This window comes from Squalius cephalus (assembly GCF_949319135.1).
Source record: "Squalius cephalus genome assembly, chromosome: 12".
Taxonomy (NCBI): Eukaryota; Metazoa; Chordata; class Actinopteri; order Cypriniformes; family Leuciscidae; genus Squalius; species Squalius cephalus.
In genome coordinates this window covers 17,411,715-17,433,246 of record NC_137133.1, presented here as the reverse complement: position 1 = coordinate 17,433,246, position 21,532 = coordinate 17,411,715, and the positions used below count along the sequence as shown (strand labels likewise).

The 21,532-nt window shown below is 39.6% G+C and overlaps 1 protein-coding gene across 6 annotated transcripts; it reads right to left on the bottom strand.

Annotated features, from left to right (window-relative positions):
- Positions 1-716: 716 nt before the first annotated feature.
- On the bottom strand, positions 717-19,570 carry syt14b (synaptotagmin XIVb). 6 transcript variants are annotated; one of them, XM_079889146.1, is made up of 10 exons: positions 19,343-19,570; positions 17,695-17,742; positions 15,879-15,949; positions 13,931-14,931; positions 10,046-10,195; positions 9,739-9,953; positions 6,906-7,343; positions 6,616-6,796; positions 6,395-6,451; positions 717-2,707 (listed from the first exon to the last, which is right to left on the bottom strand). In XM_079889146.1, exons 4-10 carry the CDS (start codon positions 14,886-14,888, stop codon positions 2,391-2,393), a joined length of 2,316 nt encoding a protein of 771 aa, XP_079745272.1. In that variant the 5' UTR covers positions 14,889-14,931; positions 15,879-15,949; positions 17,695-17,742; positions 19,343-19,570; the 3' UTR covers positions 717-2,390. The 6 variants fall into 6 exon arrangements, with proteins under 6 accessions (XP_079745272.1, XP_079745273.1, XP_079745276.1 ...); XM_079889147.1 differs by having other exon boundaries at positions 15,879-15,946; XM_079889149.1 differs by having other exon boundaries at positions 2,477-2,591.
- Positions 19,571-21,532: the final 1,962 nt, after the last annotated feature.

Below are 21,532 nucleotides of genomic sequence, written 5' to 3'. Positions count from 1 at the left end.
AAACAAACAGTACATTCTGAGTCCGGTCAAATAACTATTTAAGAAAGGGCTGTTAGAATTGTGTGTTTGATTGTGCGTTTTGGCAAATGTTGTATATTGCTTTTGCAATATTTGCATACTGCAAATAGCGTGCCATGTAGTTAATGTAGCCTATTTTGAATTCTTAAGCATACCTTCTGTCTTGAGTGCTGTGGCTGTTAAACTGTTTGGATGTGTTTAAACACGGGCCGACTGAGGAAGCACCTACTCAGGCTTCCAGAAAATTGCCTCCTCATGAAAGATTGGTCTATGGAAGATGTTATGGGACGTAACTTGATCTTACCACCTGACTGACTATGGATTTTTATCAAGAATTTTGCCTTCCATTCTTTTTGATTATCCTTTGTATTTTCTGTTTTGTTTTGTAAGCCACTTTTGATAATAATAAAAAAAGTATTTTTTCACAGTATGCCTATTTTTGCTGTTGCCAAACCTCATCCGGCCTGTTGTCAGAAGTGATGAAATGAGTTATTAAGCATGACTGAGCATGATGAACACCTAAGTTCTTCTTAGTTAAGTCCTTCCCATTTGCATTTACAACATTTCTAAAAACATTTATCTTCTCAGTAAGATAAGGTATAAAAGTGTATTTGAATTACATTATCAGTTAACTGTAAAGTTGTTTTTCCAAGCATAGTAAAGTTCATAACATCACTAATGATTGCATAAGTGTTTTTAAATTCAGATTTTATTAAATGTTTACATTGCTCATAGATTAAAAATGAACCTGAATCAGCGTTAACATACATAATGCAGCATTTACTTCCACAATATGAAAACAGATGACAAAAATAATGAGTTAAATTACTCAGATTTGCATCAGTAACATTTAGGCATCAGTTAAATAGTTACATTTAGACAGTCTTCAGCAGCCCTACTTTTTGTACATTTTCATGTTAAATATTTTGCAACATTGCTGGTGTGAAACAGTCCTTATATCCCTTCATAAAATAGAATTATGTATGTGAACTTGCGCTTTGGTCCTATATTTATTATGAATTTATTCTCTTGATGCTTCAGCTGTTACCATGCAGTGCATATTTGCATTTGCATATTTGCAAGTCAAGTAAAAAGGCAAAACCTCAAGTAGTTTGAATGATTATGCAACTGCCAACAGTACAGTTATAGTTATGCTATGATGTGAATAAACAATTGGTACAGATGGCAGAGCCAATGGCAGTGGGTCAGTTCAGTGTTCTGTATAGTATTCATAAGGCGTCTTTTTTCAGTCGGTCACTTTTCTCAACACTGCAAAAAAACCGCAGCTCCATTACTGCTATCCTGAGGAATACAGTCTCAATCACTTAAGTGGTCAACAGCACCTCCAACATGGAGGATTCCTGTATAGTTCAAATTAAGGTGCAGTCGCATTTACGTTTAGGAGAAATTCCATGGACGAAATAGTCATTCCAGTAGTATCAACGCGATTGGGAATTTAGCTTGAAGAGCCCATGACTTGAAAATTCCCCCACGTGGATTTTGCATCAGATTCATGGTTTTGCATCAGATTCAAAATTTACTGCGTTAACCGATATAAAGCTGCTTGTTTTAGAAGTGACTACTAAGCAGTGTTTCATGCATTGACAATGAATGATAGATCTACTTTGCCCGCACAATTTCGCTGACATTTCGTAAACGTGACTGCGACGTCACCCACTTCTTTCGGAATAGTTCGCTCAAAAATCAAACGTTCTGTAATAATTTACTCGCATTCATGCCATTCTAAACCCTGTATGACTTAATTAAAGTTGATCAAATAAGGCCAGTCAAACTCCAAAAATGACACAAAAAAAGTATCATAAAAAGTACTTGATTTTCCAGTTTTCTGAAGCCTAAAGATTGCTTTTTTCTGTGATGAACGGATTGCAATTTAAGTTGATAATCTTGACATCAACTGAATGATTCAGTCATGAACTAAATTACTCAATGATCTGATCATTCTGGTTGTTATTTCTGACTTTTTTGAAGCTTGACAAGTTCCAATTGAATAACTGAAATTGCATGGAAGAGAATGAACATTCTTTAAATGTACTCCCTTTGTGGGGTTTGGAGTGACATGAAGGAATAAATTAGGATTGAATATTCAATTTAGTGTGAATAAATCCATTAATATTTACTCATACTAAATCCTACTAAAGCCAGGGGTGTCTAAACTCCTGCAGAGTTTACCTCCAACTTGACTCAACACACCTGTCTGGAAGTTTCTATGCCTACTAAGACCTTGATAAGCTGGTTCAGGGGTGTTTAATTGCAGTTGGAGCTAAACTTGGCAGGACAGTGGCCCTCCAGGGGCATGATTGGACACCCCTGTACTGTACAGATGACCAAAAACCACATTTCACTGCTTCCCCCTATGGATTAAGGAGCGTGTGCCACTGGCAGACTTGCTGTCCCTCTGACTCTTTCATCTGGGTCCAGTGCTCCTCTTGTTCCTCTGTGGTGCTGTTGAGGCCCAGAGCGACCCAACCCACCCGCTCTCTCCTCTTCATGCTGCTCCGCCTACTGTACACCGACACCTGCAGGGTGACCTCAGATAACTGGAATAGTGCCACCTGGAAGACAAATGTCTCTTTGTAGCTTGGGTTGGGCTGGCCATGGCAGACTGAGGTCTTACATTTGGACATCTCTTTCCCTTTGGAGTCCACCATTGTAAGCTTCACATAAGTGTCTGATGGAATGGGAAGGGAAACAGTGAGTTAGTACCACCTGGTGGTGATGTTGATCTCATGCAACAAGTCAAACACATGGGCTATTTTCAGAAGAAAAAAAAACTAACTATTTAGTATTTAACTAAAATAGCTAACTATTTACTAAATACTGTGCAGTATACTGCATACTATTTTAAAGTGAAACAGTTGGCATTATAACATGATAAATATTACAGTAGTATGCTATATTATCACAATGTTTATCACATGACTGTATCACCCATTTTATTTTCATGCTATGCACAATATATATACTGCAGAAATAGAAAAGGTATGATGATAGTATGCTACTCATAACATGGAGATATTGGGTGAATCATAATTTGCGTGCACTCTAAACTATATATTATGTCAGATTATAGCACATGCCAAATCTTAGGACATTGGCAAAATTAGTTCCCGCCTCCAGTCAATTACACCAGCTCGGGGCTACCTGATCTACTCGCTCAACTGTAGTAAACGCTACACAATGGCAAGTGGAAATAATTGGTTTAATTCAGCCGTATATGTTTGAACCAGAAAACGATTCAGAAGAAGAAGAGGAAGAGCAAATTATACAAATTCATCTACAAGTTAATGTATCAGAATGCTAATGCATTTTTTGTATCGCTCTCTACAACACCAGATACATTACGTAATTGATATGATGCCCTGGCTTGACTACGTTATTAAACAGCTAATAATGTGATGCTAATGTTATACAAACCATGTTCCCGTTTACCATCTCAGAGTCAGACAGCTGCTTTCTAAAAACCAGCATCCTTAGAAACGCTTTGAGCAACTTAGAAAGGGACTGGCTACATGTTTGTGACGGTAGGAAACAGACGTGTCAAGCTTTTTTAAGACTGTTTTTGGTACACTGCAGTTTTAAGGAGAAAATACTCAGCAAAGGTGTTTACTGATGAATTTTCAAATGGTTTTGTTTTAAAGCACATTAAAAAACACCACATAGACATACAGGGGTTGGACAATGAAATTGAAACAACTGGCCAATATAGTGTTGAAGGTTTCAAAAGCTCAAAAGAGGACAAATTGTTGGTGCAGGTCTCACTGGCTCATCTGTGACCAGGACAGCAGGTCTTTGTGGTGTATCGAGCGCCACAGTATGCAGGGTAATGTCAGCATACATCCATGAAGGAAGAACCACATCCAACAACAGTAACTGTGGATGCAAGAGGAAAATCTATCTGAAAGGGATGTCTAGGTACTAACCTAGATTGAATCCAAAAACATAAAACCACAGCTGTCCAAATCACTGCAGAATTAAATGAGCACCTCAACTCTTCTATTTCCACCAAAACTGTTCGTCGGGAGCTCCACAGGGTCAATATTCATGGTTGGGCTGCAATAGCCAAGCCTTTGGTCACTCGTGCCAATGCCAAAAGTCGGGTTTCATTGCCAACAGTGTAAATCTTGGGCTGTGGACAATGTGAAACATGTATTGTTCTCTGATGAGTCCATCTTCACTGTCTTCTCCACATCCAGGAGAGTTACGGTGTGGAGAAGTCCCAAAGAGGCTTAACACCCGGACTGTTGCTGCCCAGTGTGAAGCACAGGGGTGGATCAGTGATGGTTTGGGCTGCAATATCATGGCATTCCCTACCGTCACTGCCAAGGACTACTGAACCATTCTGGACGACCATGTGCACCTAATGGTTCAAACATTGTACCCTGAAGGGGGTGCCTTGTATCAGCATGATAATGCACCAATACACACAGCAAGACTGGTGACGGAGTGGTTTGATGAACGTGAAAGTGAAGTTGAACAACTCCCATGGCCTGCACAGTCACCACATCGAAATATTTTTGAGCCACTTTGGGGTATTTTGGAGGAGCGTGTCAGAAAACGTTTTCCTCAACCAGCATCACTTAGTGACCAGGCCACTTTTCTGGAAGAGGAATGGCTCAAAATCCCTCTGGCCATTGTGTAGGACATGTATCTGTCATTCCCAAGACGAATTGATGCTGTTTGCCTTCAAAAGGAGGCCCAATATCATACTAATAAATCACTGTGGTCTAAAACCAGGTGTTTCAGTTTCACTGTCCAAGCCCTGTATAAACAACATTAAAAACTTTACGTTTAACTCGTGTTTAAATGTCTGAATATTAAATCATTATGCAATTTTTTGGTGACAAGATGATTACTTTGACATCACCGTTGCATTACAGTTAGTACCAGTAGAATTATAATTATATATAAATTATGATTCACCAATGGGTGAATTATAAATGAAGAGTTCAGATGCAAAAGCCTCTAAGTGCCATCTGAAATTTTCTTCTAGAATGATCCTTTTTATCAAGCTTGTATATTTAAGGTCAATAATTTCACTTAAATGACAATTAATAGGTAATATTCATTGCCATTTAAGTGAAATTACTGAACTTAAATATACGAGCTTGATAAAAATTATCATTCTAGAAGAAAATTTCAAATGGCACTTAGAGGCTTTTGCATCTGAACTCTTCAAATATTCCTCATGCCTTTATCAAGTGATATCACTGAAATAGGTATCCTGAGAAATTACACTTTAGTTGTTTCTATAAATCTCACAAATGTCTTTCTCTTTTGAGTAAAGTAGAATCTGAGTGTGAGCTGCAGGTGCTGGCTAATTAGATAACTGAAAAACCTAGAGAAAGCTAACCGTTAACATTCCCATTCTCCATGGCAATTGCTTGGGATCTCGCAGAAGTATGCAAGTAGAAATTTGCCATCTTTACTCATGGGCACTCAGATCTATAGCCTGATTGTTTTGAGCCAATCAACTGAGCCATAAATGCCATGTGACCAATTATTCTAGAGCTAGAGCCACAGGAAGGCATAGGCTGCATCCAAAATCGCATACTTCTCTTCTATATAGTAGGCGAAAAACAGTACTGTATGTGACAAAAGTAGTATGTCTGAATTCACAGTACTCATAAAAGAGTAGGCAAAAAGTATCTGGCTCAAATTGTAAAAGGATGGTTGGGAGGGAGTATGGAAATAAGTGTTGTGATGTACTTTCCATCAAGAGGTGCATACATTTTTGGTCAAGATCTTGTATTGACAATGCAAGAGTCCAGCTCTCTGTAAAGTCTTCTCTAGCACATCCTAAAGACTTTCAATTTTCAAAGTTTTTCCTTTGAGTTTTCCGCATACAGACCCATTCACACGGATCCAAGAAAACGACTAAAAACGCTGTATTCTGCTGCCAGGCCATTAGATGGCAATGAAACACTATAGACTGAACATGTAATACGCATGTGCATGACATCATTGTCTTCAGAGATTCGCGTTTTTGTTGTTTTACACGGATACTGTTTTCAAAAGTTTGCATTTTCAGGCACCCAAAACGCTGTTGTCGTGTAAACGAACGGCCAAAACGCAAAAAAGGTTTTACCGATTTTAGTTGAAAAAGGTGTCGTGTAAACAGCCCCTTAGAGGTGATTATTCAGGCTCCTTCCAACCATTCTTTCACAATTTGAGCCTGATGATTTTTGACATTATCATCCTGGAATATCCTGGCAGTGTATATTCTACAAGATCTACAGGACACCGCTCGATGAAACTTTACTGAAAGTCAAATGTTGAGGCAGTTGAGCACAGCAGGTAAAGACGGAGAATCTGTTAAATGGATGGTTTTGACATTTTGACATGGCAATAAACTTACCTCTCATGATATACAGTTGCCCACTAATGAAGTGTTTTACACAACAAAACAGGCCAACTACAGGACAAGACACAGAAAAAGGAATATGATAGAAAATACAGTGACAGATAAAAAGAGAGCAGTTCAATTTACAAGCAGAACAGAAAAAGGAAAAAACATTAAGACTGCACATGCATGAAACAGGTTTGCTTTTAAAAGGATTATGCAGGTGTATTTCTTACTTGGCAGTTTATCGGTGGCAGAGTTTTTAAAATGGTTGCCCTTAATAACCTCGGCGGACAGTCTCCCTGTGGTGGCGTTGTAGAGGAGACCCAGCAGAAGCTCCGGAGTGGAGGATTCTCCAGTTGAGCGGTGCGACAGAGCTCCTGCACTCCGAGAGACGCTCACCACTGATCCACAGCCCTGAAAAACAGTGACATTACAGGATTACCATTATAAAATGGATTTTTATGACTCTGAAACCTGATTGGCTACGGAAAATGTATCCTGCATGCACACAAACACTGCTTACAGGAACTGAGGTGCCAGGCTCCAGAGTAACAGGAAGAGCGAGCTTGCCCTGCATATTGAGTTTGGTTAAGTAGAACACCTTCTCCCCTAGGACCTTTTCCTTTTTCATGCGCCGCACACTGTAGAGACGAAACCGGACTGCATAGTCCCCCAAGGCCTCCTGCTCCACACATGAGAACCGAAATGTTTCTGTGAAGACGGGACAGGGTCCCTTCTGCACTCCTGTTTTGGCTCTCTGCTTTTTGGTGGGTAGTAAAACCAGGTGGACCTGCCAGGAAATGTTTCCAGTACTCTTAAGTGTTGGAATATCTGTGGCAGCGGTCACTGTCACCGCAAGCCGTTGTTCACCAGGGTTGTATTCGAAGGCCACATCCAGTGTGCCATATTTCCCCAATGCCTCTGGTTCATATGTTTCTGGAAGGGGTGGGATTAAGCTATCCTGTCAGAGAAAGGGAAAGACGGGTCATGTTTGATGGGGGAAATGGATGTGCATGTAAAAAAATTAACAGCTCAAAATTCTTGAGGGTGCCTGTGTTGGTGACACGGCAAGTTACTGTATATAATTTTGTTCATGATCATTTTCCCACTCTCCTGCTTACTCTTAGAAATAATTTGCCCATTTTTTGCTTTTTTGTAAACATTTTGTTTACATCTATGTAAACAATATTTTTATAAATCATTGTGACTGCATATCAACAATCCACACTGTAATGTGCTACTGAAACCGTTATGATTGGGCATAAATGATCAGAAATCTTGTTAAGAATGAAGGTTAGAATGGTGGCAAATGCTACACACATCCATGAAAAGTAAAAAGCTAACTTAACATTTTACTCTTACAATATTAAATTGATCACGGACCATTTCTAAACACTGAATAGTCATCATTGATATGTGGATGGTCATGTTTTGAATTGTATTCATTTGACATCAGATAGTTGTGGAAGTTTGAAACATGCTGTTTTAGCAGCATAGGCCCTGTTTACACCTGGTGTTTTAATCTGTCTCTTTTGTACACTTTCATCCTCTTCTGTCCTGATTTCTTTAAAGGTTGTATCAGCGATTTCAGGCCCAAACATAAATTATCACATTCATCTAATCTTTCCTAACGATCCGCTAGCTGCCCGCCCCATAAGCATGCCGTCAAAAAAACGCGTCTCTGTAGGCAGCCTAGGCTCTGAGATATGCACACAAAAACAGTTGGTTTCACCAACACTCAAAACCAAAATAAATAGTGTTCCAACCAATCACCGACAGGGGTGGGTGTTGTGAGGTTTTCGCGTGCAGCCGTCATAGGCAGCCGTGCACGAGCGCAAAACCTCACAACATGGGTGTCTATGGGTGGATACAGGTATGGGTTTTTTCAGACCTTTCGATCTAATGGACAAAATAAGCTATTTACATATGAATGCGCCCGGAGACGACTGAAAAACACACGGAGAGCAGCAATTTTAGTTTCTTCTCTGATAGCCACAAGATCACGACGAACGCTGTGAGTGTGTGTTAGAAATCAGGAATGGTGAGAGAACATCGGTCTTGGTACGTTTTTCGTCTTCCAACCAAACTTGGATCTTTAGCCGAAAAAATTTAAGTTCAGTCTGGCTACTGTGCTTCCCATAATGTTTACGCATTAGCTCAGTAGGCGCAGAGTTGACAGTCTTTTGTGGCTGTTCAAACGCATTGGACCACATGAGCGTTCACACTACGAAAGCAATCCGGCCAAATGCGTTTTCGACTACCTCTGGAAGTGGTCGAAAGTGGATAAGCTCACACGTTTTAGACCCCGTTTACACCTGTATTTAGCGTCGTCAACTTGTGATATGATCGACCAAAAGGCATCCTAATGTACCACCAGCTGTAAACAGGGCATTAGTTTCAATAAATGCTCTTTTTGGACTGGAAGTAAGTTTTGAGTTCTGAGAGTTACAGTATAGTGTACTATTAAACTTTATCTCCAAAAATCAATCAAGCAGTCTGATCTTTGGAGTAGCCTGAAGTAGCCTGGCTTTACGTACAAGATGTCTATTTCTGCATTCAGGCTTTCAGTGTCTCCAATCACAAGCAAACTCAAAGGCAAACTTACCAGATGTGGCCAGAATGAACCAAACCTGCCACAGCCTGAGAATCCATGAACTGTCGTCCTTGCTCCTCATAATTAAAACCATCAGTGATATGACTCATTCATGTGACAATGAAGTTATATTTTAATAAACAGCTGAAAATGTTACTGTTACAATGGTCTCTAAAAGAAAGGACACTAGTGAATGGGAATTCAAACAGACAGAAATGTAAAAAAAAAAAACATATAGAAATGGATGACAGGGGCCAGTTGCATAAACATTGCCATTATGTTAAGACTGTGTCTCAAGAACTAGGACGCAACTAGCTGTTAGTTAGGGGTAATCAGTCTTACTTTACAGTTTCAAATTAGATCAATCTACATTTTTATGTACCTCACTTGATGGTTATGAACAGTCTTTATGACTACCTTGTAAGAATAGTCTTAGCAGTTTATGCAACCGGCCCCAGGTGTCTTAGTTTATCAGTTTGGCATTTATAAGCATTATCGTGGATGAACACAATATTACTCAAAGAAATGAAAATGGATTAAAAAAAAATAATCTCATGTCAAAAAACAAGGGATTGGTGAAAAAAGTAAAAAAAAAAACATGCAAATATTTGTCACAACATACACTGAAGTGAACAGCTCTCTTGGAGACATAACAACACTGTGTGAGGATTTTGATAGTTTCATTGGTGAATAAGAGCATCAGAGGGTGGGGCCAGGATTCTCATAGAAGAACACATCGGAAACGACGGGACGAGGGGCTCACCTCCGGGCCCAAAACGGCTGTGCTGTCACTGGGTGCGTCCTCCTCATAGCCCTTATTCAGGTAACTCTCTGTGTCCTCAGGGTCTTCACTGCCCTCACTTCCACTGCCCTCTGCCGAATCACTGCGGCCCCTTGAGCCACACTTGAGATCGTCTTTGTCCAGGTATGGTGGAGGCTGGAGTTCATTCAGGGAACTTGAACCTTTTTTCCTTTTAACTGGTTAGTGAGACAGAAATGCAAAAATGATTACATCCTGATTGCAGCATAATTAAGATTATTTCATCATTCAGACAGTGTACAATATTTACCCTGCTCAGCTGAGGCTTCACTGCTGCAATCCTCATTTTCAGCATCCCTGTTTTTCCACCCACTTCTATGCTGGTGAGAGGACGAGTCTTTGTGTTTTTTTGGTGTTTCGTCCTCACTCTCAGATGATCCTTTATCTGGACAACCCCCGTCTAAGAAAGAACAGAGAACTTGATCTACAGTCAAAATACCCAAATGTAAACTTTTTGCACATCAGTGATATGCAAAAGGTGAGAGTCATTGTTAATTTCTCACCCTCTTGTAATTTATAACCCATACCCATGTTACAAACAAAACTATTGGCACCAAACACAAAAGTAATGATTGTTTCCAAACAGGTTTCCCTCCTACTCCACACCCCAAGTACACTTCCATTGTTTGAGGAAACAGGTAGTCCTGCCACAAAACTGCCACAACTTTTTAAGCTAGAAGTTGACAACCAATAAATGGCTCATTTAAAGTCATCGTCAAATTGGGATATGGAAGTATTTTACAGTGAACACATTACACTCTTCACCTATAAAAAGGAAAACATCAGTAAAGGGAGGGCCATCACTAAAATTCACCAGGCCTGGAACATCATTTTCATGGGTGTGTCTCAATCAGCTCCCTAGTTCAGTAGTCAGGGCACTGATCAGGGAGTCGGCCATTATAAGGGCTATCTCAATCGCAAAATCCTTCCAGTGCACTGGAAACGTTTGCCCCCTAAAAAAATCCCATAATGTACTGCAAAAATCAAGGAGCATCGATGCTCACTATGCTTCCTTACCGGAAATTAGGTCACATTACTGAAGCGCAAAGCATAAAAATGTTCTACAACGTTGCACGTTTATGTTGTCTGTAATCATGTCGCTGGAAATTGAGTAATAACTGTCCCAATGTGTGGTAAACCAGGGTCCTTATCAGTGCCCGGATTCATGTACACAATATAATAATAATAATAAATAATAATTTGTTACTTTTATACAGCGCTTTTCTGGGTACTCAAAGCGCTTTACGTGGAAGGGGGAATCTCCTCAACCACCACCAATGTGCAGCATCCACCTGGATGATGCGACGGCAGCCATATTGTGCCAGAACGCCCACCACACACCAGCTTACTGGTGGAGAGGAGACAGTGATGAAGCCAATCAGAGGCCAGGGGAAAATTTGGCCAGGATGCCGGGGATTTTTAATGACCTCGGTTTAACGTATCATCCGAAGGACTGATATACTGATTCACGACCTCGGGAGCTGATTGAGACGCACCATATGAGTTCAGTTCCAAGCCTGCATCAACACACATATTTGTAGTTATCAAGTATCCATAAAGATCTTAATTTGCTGTTTCACGTGTATTTGATTAATGCCCACTGCCCAGTACATATTGTACGGTTTTGGGCTGTCCCAGATGGAAGATGACCAATCGTGGCGATTTCTGTGGTTCTGGCTCCTACGTTGTACAGTGAGAGAGATTCAAAGCCCGCCGTTGTCACGGTCTTGCGACCAAAGATAGCCTGCAATAATTTTCTGACAGTGTCACAAATTTAGCATGATTTAGCATCTTAACGTCTACTGACTAGCCATTAAAAATGCAACATGAAATGGCGTATTGATCAAAGCGACATGGCGCTAAAACTTAAAACTACTTACCTAAAGCTCCTTTTCCTTAGCCATGACCACGTCCCTATTCTCATCTTTTGCTTCCTCCTCTTTTTTCAGCGCACATAAAAACCACAATTTCCAAAGTGCGATTCATCTTGCTCTTTTTGTTTACCACTAGCGCATGCTGATGACGTTTTATTCTTCTATACTAACTTGCGTCATAGCCTATGGGCCCTATTTTAATGATCTAAGCACATGGTCTAAAGCGCACGCGCAAGTGCACTTAGGGCGTGTCCGAATCCACTTTTGCTAGTTTAACGACAGGAAAAATGGTCGGCGCGCCCGGCGCATGGTCTAAAAGGGTTGTCCCTATTCTCTTAATGAGTAATGGGTGTGTTTTTAGCGTAACGTGCAATAAACCAATCAGAGTCTCATCTCCTATTCCCGCGAGTTGCTCTCGCGCCATGGCGGATTGCTATTTACATGGCGGAATTTGCAAGCGGAGAGACACTTCTCTAGCGAGGAAACGGATCTGCTAATGCGCGAGGTTAAAGCACACAAGCAGACCATCTACGGGACAAGCCGGATTCCACCTTATGTACACAATAATAATATTTTACATGATAATACTTTTATTTTTAATATTTAAGCTTTCCCCTGGTTTCACAGACAGGGCTTAAGACTAGTCCTAGACTAAAATGTAAGTCTGAGCTGTTTCCACTTAAATAAACTTGCACTGACTGATCTTAAAAATATATCATTGCCTTTTTAGTTTTAAGATGCACATCGTTAATGTTTTTTTCTAAGCATGTTTATAAAAATTACTTAAATGTCCTAATTGATCTATGGTCTAATCCTGGCTTAGTCTAAGCCCTGTCTGTGAAACCGGGCCATAGTGTGCCCTGAGTGTGTAATAAGCAGAGTGTACGTGCGTTGTGTACCCGCCTATAGGCGCATATTAATAATGCGCCCTTTAAATAAATAAAAATACTGTGCCATTGACTTTAGACCACGTTTCAGTTGGTCAATGGTGCAGTCTATTTCAGTTGCCTCAAAATAGCAACGCGCCAACCATGCGCCTGAACACACCTCATTTTCAAACCAGCAGTCCATGGGCACACAAATGGGCACAAATGCATTTGCTATTTAAACAACGTGGCGCAGGAGGTGAAAATGATAACTGCATCGGGCTGAAACAAGCAAAAAACTCTTGCGTCACGCCTGGCGCCACATTGTGCCGGATGTATGATAGGGCCCATCTATTCAATATGTGTCATCATCGTAGTCTACATACATGTCATACCCAAGTTTATTAGATCCATGACGTACAGTGTGATTTGTAACGCTCTTATAGGGTTGCCGAAATCGCACAGTCTGTAGCAGGCATAAGATTGGAGGTCAAATTTTCAGGAAGGTAGATCTCCAGGTACAAGATTGAACACCCGTGGACTAGGCCAGTGGTTTTCAATCCTGGTCCTGGAGACCCAAAGCTCTGCACATTTTATCTCCCTAATCAAACACACCTGAACCAACTCATTAGATGATTAGTAGAGACTCCACGACCCGAAATGAATGGCTGCATCTGAAATCGCATATTTCTTGAGTAGGTGCTTATTTTGAAAACATGTAATCCGGACATACTACATACACCATGCTGTCATTTTCATGTGACCTTCCAGCATCAGTTGCGCCACTTCACTGCCATTGACAAATCCTCTCATGGGATAGTAAAGTGTCCATCGTATGCGCACTTCAGAATCTCACCGCAAGTAGTAGGTCATCCGGGTTCTTTTTGCCTACTCTTTTTGAGTACTGTGAATTCGGACAAACTTCTTTTGTCACATACTGTTTTTCGCCTAGTAGTAGGGATGTGTGCGATTTCAGATGCAGCCAGTGTGTTAGAAAAGGGTGGCATCCAAAATGTATACAGTTGGGAGGACTCTGGGACCAGGGTTTGGGACCACTGCAATAGTCCCTACTTGGCCACCCTGGCCACAAGACAATTTTCCAGGTTGTCCTCCCCTTGTGACAGTCCAGGGCTGTGTTTCTCAAAAGCATTGTGTCAAAAGTTAATTGCAGAGACCATTGGTGCCAATGGTTCAACAATCTACTTTAGCATACAATGCTTTTGAGAAACACAGCCCTCATCAGGAGTAAAACAGAAAATATTATGAAGAGAAAAGTTTTAAAACCTATAAAACACTATCCATTTGTATGTGTCAATCAAGGGGTGCAATGAGAAACCAAAGAGAACCAGTGATACAAAACCAGAAGAGCACAGCAAGTCCAGCATACAGTCTCACCTCTACCCTCTTTGTCCTTCTTTGCCTTTGATTTTGACTTTGAGCTCTTTGACTTTGATTCCTGAGTGCCCTCCTCCTGTTCTTCATCACTATAGACTTGTCCTTTCTTCTTTTGTTTTGATGTTTTACCTTTTTCACATGATGCTTTGTCTTCATCTTCTTCATTTTCATCTTTTCGTCTGTCTTTAGATTGTGTCGTTTTCTCACATCTTTCAGAACAATCATCTTCCTCAACACTATTGTGCTCTCCATTCTTTTCATACTTTGATGCTGATGTAACAGGATCAGCAGACATTTCCTGAGAGTCCTGTTCTTCCAGACTATCATATGGGTGCATGCCATTAGCATTTTCATTGTGGTTGTCGCCTTCATTTTTGTGTTTGCCGGACAAGGAGTTACTTTCATCCTGAGAGGCAGACTCTACCTTTTGTGATGCTTGGTCACTGTTCCCTGTCTGGTTGTCTGTGCTCTGAGATGAGCTTTGTGGCTGGTTTGGGTCCCTCCTTTTACGATACCATCCTTTAGCAGGGGCGTAACACCACTCCCACTCATCATCCTCAGCTTTTCTTGCTTCCTCTTGTCTTTTTTTCTCTCTCTGGATTTCCTCTTCATCTATTTCAATAGTCCACATAGAGTTCTTTTTTGATTTTCGGCTCTTTCGACCTTCTCCATCAATGTCTGCAGCATTAGCTTCTGTCTCCTGCCGCTTCAGCTTGCTTTTTCTCCCATCCTTTTGGACTTCGTCAGTCGACCCTTCAGCCTCCTTTTCATCCTCTTCAGTCTGTACTTTATTGATGATTGTATTGACCTGCTCCGTTAGTTGGTCACTGACAGTGTAGGTGACGTCACTCACTGCAGAGGACAAATCGTCCACAGCAGTCGAGACAGTGTTTGAGACAGAGTCCAGAAGGGAACTGACGGAAGGGAGACTCTGTTGGAAGTTCTTGAAAAATGCCATTGCTTTGTGCCTTTGGTATGTGTCTGCTAACTGACCGCAAATTCTGTTGAAGAGTCAGCTTGAACATTAATCTTCAGTTTCATCAATAACATTTTGTTTGCAAGCATCTCATATTTAAGGAAAAAGGATATACAGGACATACAGGTGTTTTAAAACCTAGTGAGCTAACTTGATATACAGTAGGCTGCCTATAAGGGCAACCTGCTCACAGATCTATTTGCTTTCGATACTTTTGAAAATTAGAAATAATTTTAATTTTAAATAATTTTAAATGGACTTTGATGGCAAGAAATGCTGGAAAGACTGCTCATTTAACCCTCAGATTGTGTTTGAGTAATTTTGACCTGGAGAGGATTTTCTTTTCCCCGAAAATGCTAGTTAACGTTGCATTGCATTAGACTAAAACTTACTGACTTTGCTTGCCCAGTGAATAACTACTTCCCCCCCCAAAAATTTGAGAATTTTTGTAATTTGTTGTGCCCACCCCTCCCCCACATTGGTGTTCACAATTACTTATAATTACTTATCATTACTCTATATTATCACCAATTATTAGATGCAATCTTTTTGTCAACTTGTTTTCCTTCAACTAGCACAGGTGTCGTATTTCTTTTTGGATCTGGCCAAAAATTTGGCAGTATTGAATACAATTTTTAAATATTCTGTACAATTTATCACACTACTGTGCTTTAATGTTTAACCAGGAAGTTTGTTTTGAAATGCTTTAATCTTGTACAAAATTGCACAAAGTCACACTTGTGGTGTTCCAAAAATGACCAGCCTGCAAAAAAATAGCTTATAAATCTCTCATTGAAATATTATGACCAAATATTGGATTCAATCTTTTTGTCAACTTATTTTCTTTCAATTACCACAGGTTTTGTATTTATTTTTTTAAGTATATTTAAGTATACCCAGGCCTTCAGATTTGATACACAGCCACATATATTACTGAATAGTGAACACATTGACAACTCTCCAAATATTTACCTTGCAAATCCTTGTTAAAACCCTCAAAATGTGGCAAATCACTGCTTGGGCTCTCCACTGACAGCTTGCTGCTGAGGTAAAGAAAAAACAGAGCGATCACGGCCATGAAGAAAGCAATGGAGGACAGGACACCTAGCAGTTCAGGAGATACTAAAGAAGAGAAACAGAGAAAGAGAAAGCATAGGGTTGGAGGACAAAAGCTGAGAAAGTAAAGGTCAAGAGCTGAGAACTTGATCTACCCAGATAACAGATAAGCAATGTAGATGGTGATGGATGCTACTGTGATGACAGGGCAACAAACCTTGGTATAATTTTCTTAAAGGAAAAGTTACGTTCTCAATGTCAATATGGAACAAATCACACTGTCATTGCTCGATTACCATTATTTGTATTAACATGGACAGATGACAAGACATAAGCATTTTAGAGATGTTTACTAAACTTTCAGACAAGTTTTCTAAAAATTGCATAAGATCACTGAGAGCAAGTTTTTAACAACCATTAAACCTGTACAACTGCAACTCAAGTCATACACAAGTCACTCTTTACAAGTGCAAAGTATAGACCAAAAAAAAATGAAAAAATTGTGGGGACCAAAAGTTATGAACACAAAAAAAGATGCTTCTATTTTGCAAGATAAGAATATTTGAATATAAACCTTTAGTGAACCTCCTATTTAGAGTAGAAACATGAGAGTAAAGCACAGACTTTCTCTGCTTCTTCAACAGACCATGAAATACATTAGTCGCAGTTTATTTAAACCTAACAGTGCATTACGTTCAGCAAAACTGTAAAAGCACTCAACACTCCAGCAAATATTACCGCAGTTTGCAGGTAGCAGGAGTCCATCAATGTGTCTTAAATCCAATTATCCCGCTGTTCAGTCAGTTTGTGGACAACAATACCTTTATATATCCTCTTCCAATGCTCCTTATTCCTTATAGACCAGTTAAGCCATGATATTTAAAAGGTTTTGCCTTCTATCCCTTACAGTGAGTGAATCTATAGCTCCTGTCTTCAATCTATCTCTCCCAGTGCTGAATAATTCACTAGTCTAAGGTAATCGGATGCCCCTTGACACTTTGTGCACACAATACTATTGGACCTTCCATTGGAACCTACCCTACATTAAAAGAAACTGGAACTGGATTGACAGGGATATAAGTGGCAAAACACATGTCCTTATGCTAATTGAACCATAGATAGACAGAAATATAATTTGAAACACCGCCAAGTTTAGATTATAAAGCAGTGTTTGTAGTGAATAGCATTTAGAATAGCACTGAATAGCATTTTATACTGTACATGTCAAGAACAAATATCTTTGTACATGCACTTAACAGTATACTTCTCAGATCTGTGAGTTACCCCATTTGTGACAATGCAACCAAATGCAATTTTGCTAATCCAAATGAACTAAAATCCCATAAGGCAAAGCTTCAACACTCAATATTTGACATTTCACCCTTAATCTTTCACTGCTGCCAACTGTAACAAAATCTTCCTCTTTGCTCTGTGGCAGTTATAGACAGAGATAAAGACATGATTATTTAAATATCAGGGACTAAGTAGTAGAAATTGTGTTGTTTACACATAGGTCTTCCGGCTCGTAACATAATCCTTCGCCATGAATTAATAATGACGCTTGTTTTTGTTCACCAAACTTGATAGGTCATTCATAATTGATAGAAGTATGGGACAAGGGAGGTGAAGGGGCACACACTATTTACTTATATTTTATCTATTTAAAAGTATAAAGCATTACAAGTCAGGCACAATTGGTGCATGTTATCATGGAACGGGAAGATGCTCTCACCTCGTCTAGCGCAGATGAGTTCATGAACACCACAGCTCCGCCCTCCACCTGAGGACAGGATACACCTCTTTTAAGATAGCACTTGTGATCACGAAAAAGCCTATTGACTCTTTGACGTCATAGCTATATATTTGTCACTGACTTTACAATTCATATTCTAGATGCACATTGCAGTGACACCGTTCAAAATAAGTAGATGTTGCTGTGACATTTTGATTAATGAAGATGCATTTCTCACACACACACACACACACACACACACTCTCTCTCTCTCTCTCTATCTCTCTCTCGGAGCATCATTTTGTACACAGTGTGCTGTACTACACCTTTCTGGCTCAAGCTATTCCATTTTCTTTCCATTATATTGTCACAAACTATTCTTAAAGCAATAATCATTTTTTCACCCAAATATGAATAACTGAATCAAAAAGTTTTTTTCTGATCATTTAATCACCTCATGTTGTTCTAAACTTGTTGACTTTGTATGACTTTGTTATTTCTTTGAAAACACAACAGTAAAATTTCTGAAGAATGCCATTGCCTGTCTTTTCAATGCAATGAAAATGAACAGTGACTGAACGTTGTAGGCCTACCACACCGTATAAAGCGGTAATGTGCAATTGATACCTTAAACAGCTATATCTACTTGATTAAAAATTTGTTTTGTTGGTATAAATTTTTGTTCAGTCAGTGATGTTAAAAAATACTTTTGATTTGAATAAAATCAGTTAATTTTTTAGTTACCGTTTTTTTCTACCAGTGCAGATTCGAGAAGTTTAAGTAGCCTAATTAAACATTTTAAATTAAAAATGTAAAAAGACTAATTTTGTGTTCCTTCGAAGAAATAGTCAGACAGGACAAACATGAGTGGCAGTGACCGGATATTTTTAAAGGCAATTTTGCCTTACTGCTAGTTTCTTTACTTCATAATCTCAGGCATTTCCACTTCTAATTTTCAAGCCCATATGCAAGTTATTTGGTGAGATTTTTTTTTATTTGTTTTATTTTATCGGACCATGTAGGCTAAGTTATTGTTTTTTTCACCCATAAACATTATTATTATTTATATACAATTATTATGTCAACATCCTTCAGGGAGTGTTTTTTTTTTTTTTTTTTTTTACACATTTTTCTTGTTTACTAATATGTCAAAACTCACAGAAGAGTACAATGTATCAGTAAGTAAGCCATCTTGTAGCATTACTAATCTAACTTTACGTGGCCACCTGGCTGGTCAAAGACATGAACTACACAACAGATGGAGACCTCGCTCACATGCTGTTATAAACACTGTCGCTTTATAACGCGACGACAGCATAACGAAAAAACAAACAGACTAAAAATTAAGCACGCTATAAATGAAGACTTTAACCACTTCATTAAAAACACGTTATTGTGTTCTACCCTTTAGCTATCATTTCAGAAGCGCTTACGTTACTCCATATGTCTGTCCGCAATGGTGCAGTAGCACATAATCAGCTATGGCCACGTCAAAATACATTTAAACTTACACTTAAAAATAAATCGATTACGTTTAACATTCCTATAAACGTCTCGCGCAAAGTACGTTCAGACTGACCCTGTTACATGTTGTTAGCCATAAAGATCACGGTGTACTCTAGCCACGCTGGTCAGTGATGATACTCACCCTCAAACGCCATGATGCTGTGAATGGGACGTGATGAGGGGTGGTTAGATGTGAGAGGAGGAGAGGAGAGAATCAGTGTAGTGGGACAGTGATGCATGCTGCAGCACGCATGACATACACTGTAAAAAGTCCCAAACGTGCAATTGCAATCATAAAAAGCTATGTATACGTGATTTTAACCCTTAAAATTGCTATCCCGAATTTCATCAAGGTTGGGATTCATAAGCTACAGGTATGAGAGGTCGTTCAGATAGCTATTTTGTGAATGTGCCATGTTGGCTCACGAAATGTATGGTTTAAGGCAATACAAAGTCCTAAAAAGTCTTATTTTTAGCCTGCTTATGAAAGGTCTTAAATTTTCGATGGCAATTTGACTTAGACATATCTAAATGTCTTCCTAATGAAAACTATCTAATTGAATAGCGTACTTTTTTATTTATTATTCTTTCTTTGTGGATTTGCTTGTTCACGTGACATTTCGCGTCACATTCGCGGCAGCATTACGTCTGTCTCCTGCACGCGAAACAGGAGAAGCAAGTTGGTAAATGTCAGTTCAATTGTAAGTTCATTCTTTGTGCGCAGTGGTGTGCGATGTGTATTGTCTATTATGATATTGTAATCACTGTTTTAACGACGTATGGGGCACTGTGAGCTGACATCACTTTTGTCTCTCGTGCTCACTGCGTGCCGTTATAGGCATGTTCCCAAATTAGTTTTTGTCTTATATTTATATCATATTATGTTGTTATCATAGGCCTACAATATCACATCAGCAAGAGTACCGTTTTCCGTGCACAATTGCAAATGTGATATTTATTTTATATAACAGTTAAATTAACAATAAATAAACATTGTGATTTACATTTTATAAACAATATTGTCAATATTGTTTGTTTTCCCTTTATTTCACGGACGAGAATTTCAAAATGAAACCAGCACAGCACAGGCGATTATTATTTGACTGAAATTCGCGCTTTGAACTAATCAATTTAATGATTCAATGAACAATCACTTGCTTCTTTCCTGAATGAATCAGCTGTTTGAACAAATCGGTTGAATGAATGACTCCCTCAACTCATTTATTAAGACAGTGACTTGCCGCCACCTACTGGCAGTTTTAGTTTCACATTTAAAGTAGCCTACCTTTTAATTAGCCTGGGTTTCCCCATGCTGCCTTGCACAGCGCGATTTTATCATAGACAGTAAAAGAAATGGACACAGCGACCCCATTGGATTCAACGGAGAAAAGTGAAGTCAATTAGAAGCACTCACTTCCTGATGTCTGAGCGTACTGCGCAGACTCAAACTGAGCTTGACGACGTAGATGTGACGTGAGCAACCCGTCTGTCTTCTAGTAGCTGTGCCTAGAGAAATCTGAATCATTCCCTTCCGAAACTTGCAGTAACGGAGAGTGTGAGTAGGAGGTGTCCATGAGCTAGGAGCAGGAGAAACTTTTGCTAAGTATTCTGATTAATTATTTTGTCATTTTGCCTCCACGTCCCCCCGATTGCCTGCGAGCTTCTCCTCCTGTCCATACGGTGGTGTGGTTATGACGCAATCGTTAGCCTATTTTTACAAAAACGGCTTCTACGGGGCCATAACGTAAGATACAAGGTAATGGAGCCTTTTATACATTTTCGTGTTTCTTTAGACATAAATAATGGACAAATGGAGTCTTTAAACGCCTCAGATGTAAAGTTATTCGCTGTCAAAGTGACGCCAAAATGAATGGGAGTCAATGGAATGCTAACAGCAGGTGGGGGTCCGCTAATCAACGGCAGTGCCCAGGGAAGCTTCAATGTTTTCCGAAACATTGGCCCCCTGGATTTTATTCACGCTGCTAGGCAGCCTGGATTCCATGGACCAGATTTTCGCCTCAGCGAGGGGACCCATCACAGAACGGGGAGGGAGCAGCAAGACGACGCTAACCTCTCGGATAAACTCTGTGGTTTTTTCGATAAAAACATGTCTGTAGAGTGTCCATATATACTTTCTACCCTCATGTTTGTCTTGCACAAACGGCAATAGTCGCTGAACGCCATCGTGTACACATAAATCTCTGTAACATAAATCACATAAATCGTTTTCTTCCTCGTCGAATTTCTGTCGCTCTACATATGTCATCTGGTATAATTGAAACGATTGGCTATGAGCTATGTACAGGCACATTTGATAGACATTTGTAGCGCC

Excerpts from the sequence above, each read along its gene's own strand:
- syt14b (XM_079889146.1), bottom strand. The coding sequence starts at position 14,888 with ATGGCATTTTTCAAGAACTTCCAACAGAGTCTCCCTTCCGTCAGTTCC. Across the intron at positions 6,452-6,615 it reads TGCCACCGATAAACTGCCAA|TTGGCCTGTTTTGTTGTGTA; the intron begins GTAAGAAATACA and ends CTTGTCCTGTAG. Across the intron at positions 2,708-6,394 it reads GCAACTGTATATCATGAGAG|ACACTTATGTGAAGCTTACA; the intron begins GTAAGTTTATTG and ends CCATTCCATCAG.